At 27.5% G+C, this 5,371-nt stretch overlaps 2 protein-coding genes across 2 annotated transcripts in view; one reads left to right on the top strand and one right to left on the bottom strand.

Moving 5' to 3' along the window:
- Nucleotides 1-4,116, bottom strand: part of LOC136795117 (uncharacterized) — a 29,421-nt gene extending 25,305 nt beyond the window's left edge. The window contains exon 1 of the mRNA XM_067044693.1: nt 4,110-4,116. Coding sequence (XP_066900794.1) covers nt 4,110-4,116 — 7 coding nt within the window. The remainder of the gene's footprint in view (nt 1-4,109) is intronic.
- The window catches only part of LOC106685325 (neuroendocrine convertase 2), a gene marked incomplete at its 3' end in the record, with an annotated part of 291,090 nt that extends 286,696 nt beyond the window's left edge, over nt 1-4,394 (top strand). Inside the window, 1 exon segment of the mRNA XM_067044696.1 lies at nt 4,306-4,394. Within this exon segment, the coding sequence (XP_066900797.1) occupies nt 4,306-4,394 (89 nt within the window).
- Between the last annotated feature and the right edge of the window lie 977 nt (nt 4,395-5,371).

Genomic DNA, 5,371 nt, shown 5'->3' with positions numbered 1-5,371 from the left:
TTCATTTTCTTTATCCTTCTATTCTTATATATTTTAAGAGACATTTTATGTACTTTTTTATTTTATTTTTTAATTTTTTTTTATATCTTTCATTTATTTATTTATTTTCATTCTTATTTTATTTAATTTTAGTATGAATGTGATCATTCACCACTATTACCTATTTCCCACAATAGTGTGGTAGATTGTAATATCTATCAATTAAATAAAGTTTTAAAAAAAAAATAAGGGGAATTTTATTTATCACATCCACATTGAAGAATAATATTAATGAAAAGTATATTTTAGTAATTTGTAATGTTTTTTTCCTAAAACATAGGTACTTTGATGAGACAGAACTTTCCATCATACAATTGTTTTACAAAACTTGGACATATAACTTTTTATAAAATTTGAAATTATGCAGACTAATAAAGATAAAAAAATCGAAAATAATACATGTTTTACGAAAAGCAAAACTTTACGTTATTTAGCCGCTTTGAAGGCCCCTTCCAACGATTTTAAGTTATGATAAAGTCTACTTTTTCGTAATTAAAGAAACTTTTATCTGGTATACTAAGCTGAAATTTATAATTGCCTAAGAAAAAAAAATATTATAGCTTCCTATTCAACAAAAAAGCGGTACAAAAGTGAATAATACATCATTGAATAACTATTCGCCACATCCAATGCCATTATCATATGTTCTCTGTCCACAGTTAACAAAATTATTAAACTCTCTCCTCTCATGAAAAAAAAATCGTATGTGTTTATTTTACTTTAATTTACCTATAAATGAAATATACAGTAAGGGCAAGTTTTGCGTGCACGCAAAAATTTAAGTCTGTGTAAAGACTGAAATACAGTTTTGCGGTACCTTGAGTCATGAACCATATGTGGGCAACCCCCGGCCCGCTATAAGAGTTGATCTGGCCCGCGAGGAATTTTGAAAAACCCAATTAAAAAAAATATTACAATACTTCCTTATACTCACAGACTCAAGTTAGAGATAAGCTGCTTCACTGGCGGCGCAACAAAAGATTATTGCTTCTCGATTGTTCTACACTAGACGATTCTAGATCATTATTTCATTTTGCCTATATAAGCGGGATGGCCTGAACTTTAGTTTTCTATTTGATCTACCGAGGTGATAACTTCGACAAGTGAAATCCTAGCGAACTGCTAGTGCCGTCAATTTGCTTTGTGTCTTTGTGTACATGTTGAGAGCTTACTAATTATATTTTTTTATTAAGTTCATCGAACGAAAAGTAAACGAAAATGATTTTTTATTTACTTATATAAAGTTAAAAAAAAAGACCATTTTAAATCTTAATTGGTATAGGCTGGAAGTCAAAATGTAACGAATAGTCTTTAAAAAAAAAGTGAAATTTTTTGAAGAGTATATTAAAAGAATATACTGAACATGGATTTCACATATTTTTTCGGAAACACTATTTTACATATTTTTAAACCTTGATACTAATAATTAATAATTATTATGCATTTATCAAGGAGTGTATGTTAGAAGTTTGCAGTGTTTTGCGTCCTGAAAAGAAAAATTAATTTGGAAAAATTAGTTTGTCAAGACAAACTGTTGTCCGACGTATAGAAATGATGGCTAATGGTATAAAAAGAACGTTGGCTGACCATATTTTCCCATTAGAAGTCAATTATTTTATTAAATCTATAAATGTCATTGTTTTTGTTATTAACTTTTCTTTTTCTCTCTTCTTAAGAATCATTATTTTTATTTCATTTTGTTTTAATATATATTTTTAATATAATTTTTTAATAAAAAAAAAAATATGAATAATGGCTTAAAAAGTTCAAAAACCTTTGTTGAAATTAGTTCCACCTATTACTATTTTTTTTCATATGTCTTCTTTTTTAATTTCGTACATTTGCCAAATTGTGTCCTCCAAAAAATGATTATCTATTAAAAACGCTTTAATTTTAGAGCATTCAATCTTACGAGATTTTAAAGATCTTAAAGATTTTTTTACTACTATATGTTATTATTAGACATGTCTATTCCATTGTTAAAAGATTTTGTAACGTGATCCATGTAATGTTCCGTTCTATTCTACCATTCCCGATAAAACTGGAGCTCTGTCATAATGCCCTGGCTTGGGGCACACTATCTTCCTTGCTGTCACCCTCCGTCCTGCGATGAAAACGAACAACTTTCATCGCCAGGATACCCATTTCATTTCCGCTGGGTCACGCCTATTGTTTAGCAAATCAGTCTGACATTGATAACCCTAGACAATAATATGTTTTAACAGTATCTTCTAGTTTCTATTTTAAAAGGAAAAGGAATGAATCGTAACTTCAATATTTCTTTGATAATAAATTTCTATATCTACCCTGTGCAAAATCAATTATTCTAACTACATCACAAGTGTATATTCTCTTTATATATATTATAAAAATACGTAGAATGAAATATTTAATGTGGGTGTACAAATTAACTCTTCTCAGATTTTGTTTTTTAACAAAATCGATTTTATAATTATTAAATTCGTGCACTAAACAGCAAAAAAAAAATCTTCAATTTCGACACAGAAACATTGCTTACAATATCAAGTATTTAGATTTAAATAAATTTATATTATTTATTGACTAGAGATTATATTATGACTAGATATTGTATTATTTTTTTTTTCATACACATAGTTTGATTATGTTCATTTTCTTTATCCTTCTATTTCTATACATTTTAAGAGAGATTTTCTTTTTCATTTATTTTCATTCTTATTTTTTTTTTTTAGTATGAATGTGATCATTCATCATTATTACCTATAGCCCACAACTGTGTCGCAGATTGTAAAATCTATCAATAAATAAAAAGTATTTAAAAAAAAAATAAAGTTTTTATATAATTAATTTCAGAAAACTTCCGTTTTAGAAACCAGGGGATTTGTCCATAACGTTCCTAATAAAATTCTGATTCTAATATGACTAGATATTACATAAACAGAACTTTCCATCTTACAATTGTTTTACAAAACTTGGACATATAACTTTTTATAAAATTTGAAATTATGCAGTCTAATGATGATAAAAAAATCGAAAATAATACATGTAAAACGAAACTTTACGTTATTTAGCCGCTTGGAAGGCCCCTTCCAACGATTTTAAGTTATGATAAAGTCTACTTTTCTACTAACAAAATCCAGAAGCTTACCGCAAATTTGGAAAAACAACAGCAGATGTTTCATAAACAAAGAACACAACATGATAATGTGAAAGCTAGTTTTATAGTTATTTCAAAATTTAAAAAGTCATTAAAACCATTCGCCGAAGGAGCATTTATCAAGTAGTGTATGTTAGAAGTTTGCAGTGTTTTGCGTCCTGAAAAGAAAAATGAATTTGGAAAAATTAGTTTGTCAAGACAAGTTGTTGTGCGACGTATAGAAATGATGGCTAATGGTATAAAAAGAACGTTGGCTGACCATATCCTAATTTTCTTGGCAAAAAACAATTGACATTTGTAATTTTTACATCTTGAAATTCTAAAATACGAATTTTTTATATAAATGAAAGTTGTGTGATTCGTGAAACGTCCCACATTTTTTTATTTACTTATATAAAGTTAAAAAAAAAGGCCATTTTAAATCTTAATTGGTATAGGCTGGAAGTCAAAATGTAACGAAGTAGTCTTTAAAAAAAAAGTAAAATTTTTGGAGAGTATATTAAAAGAATATACTGAACATGGATTTCACATATTTTTTCGGAAACAATATTTTACATATTTTTAAACCTTGATACTAATAATTAATAATTATTATGCAGTCATTAATATCATGTAATGCTATTTAGCGAATTTTAACCTGTAGGATACGCTCATAATCTGAAGTTTTTTGCAAAAAAATTGTATGCTGTAATTGTATAATTATTTTTAATACAGGTACATTATATAAGACATGTTGATACATGATTATAATTTTTGTATCCCAACTTTGTTATGATTTAAAAAAAATGATTGTCCCTTGTTACTGGGACTACATACTCCAGCTTTAGTGCACTGAACTATTTAACGAAAAAAAAATAAGTTTAAACACTAAATTTTAATATATATGAATACTATAAAAATGCCTGGTAAAAATAAAGTCCTAAATTAAACCTACCTATCATTATTATCCATTCGTGTCGAATTCGAATTAAAAGACCACACTTGTAGTAAAAAAATACAGTTGATTAAATTTTTAATATTGGATTATTTAGACTAACTGATTACTTTTTATTTTGATCTCTTTTAAAACTAGAATAACTTATTGATTGAGTATGAAGTTATAATTTATGGTATTTTTTTTTTTTTTTCAGCCATGGAACAAGATGTGCAGGTGAAGTCGCTGCTGCCCGGGACAATGGTATATGTGGTGTTGGGGTAGCTTATGATTCCAAGATTGCAGGTAATGGTTTTGCGATATTTTATTTTTTAACCATTTCCGAAATTATTACAATGATAAATTTTTTTCAACATTGCTTAATTTGAAATATAAAATTAGTAGGAGCAAATCATCTCCAAACAATATAAATTTTCTAAAGATGTTGACATTTAATCTTAAATATTATCTTTAATTATGAACATTTTTTTTTACTCCGTTCTCTCAATAAAGTACTTTCTCAAATATATTTTGAGAGGCCAATACTAACTATTAATTATTGAACACTTTTAACAGGTTTAGGCTTTTTTTTTTTTTTTAATTTTTCAATCAGACATGATGACTCTGTCACTTCATATTTCGTGAGCGTTGCCTATTATCTTTAGCAAGAACTTTATTCTATTAATATCTATGCAAGTTAGTAATTGAATGAAACATATCTTAAAGTTTCTCAATTTCAAAAAACACTATTTTTTTTTCGAAAGAAACCTCTCAGAAACCTGAGATTCTACAAAGATAACAATTTCGGAGACATTTCTCTCAAGCAGACGTTTAATGGTCATCTTTATCGCATATATCTCCCCTTCAAACTTGGTGCTTGACAGGCAGCCTGCTTGTTCAGAGCTCTCAAATTATGAGAGTGTGTTATCAAACTATTGGCTTCGTCAGAGCAAGCAAGCCTGTTGGAATGGGAGGTCATTTCATGCTTCTAGGAAAAAATCTGAAATTTTTTTGAGATTTTAGAAATTTCAAATCGGGAAAAAAAAAAGAAAAAGAATTTCTTCGTTTTGAAGTTGGCATGTTACATATAAATAAAACTAAAGAAAATCACATAAGCTTTTAAATGAACTATCAAACATCTCTAGCACCATCGGTTGTAAATTCACTAGGAATTCCAAACATGGTGATGAAATTCCCCGATTTCCGAAATTTTGAAAAATCGATATTAACAAAATCACTCATGTAAAAAATATATTTATAATTAATTTAGTTTATATTATTAT

The sequence above is a fragment of the Halyomorpha halys genome, unplaced genomic scaffold, assembly GCF_000696795.3.
Source record: "Halyomorpha halys isolate HHAL.00 unplaced genomic scaffold, Hhal_1.1 Scaffold681.1, whole genome shotgun sequence".
Classification (NCBI taxonomy): Eukaryota; Metazoa; Arthropoda; class Insecta; order Hemiptera; family Pentatomidae; genus Halyomorpha; species Halyomorpha halys.
The sequence above is the reverse complement of the archived record's forward strand: the minus strand, read 5'-3'. Positions and strand labels throughout refer to the sequence as shown.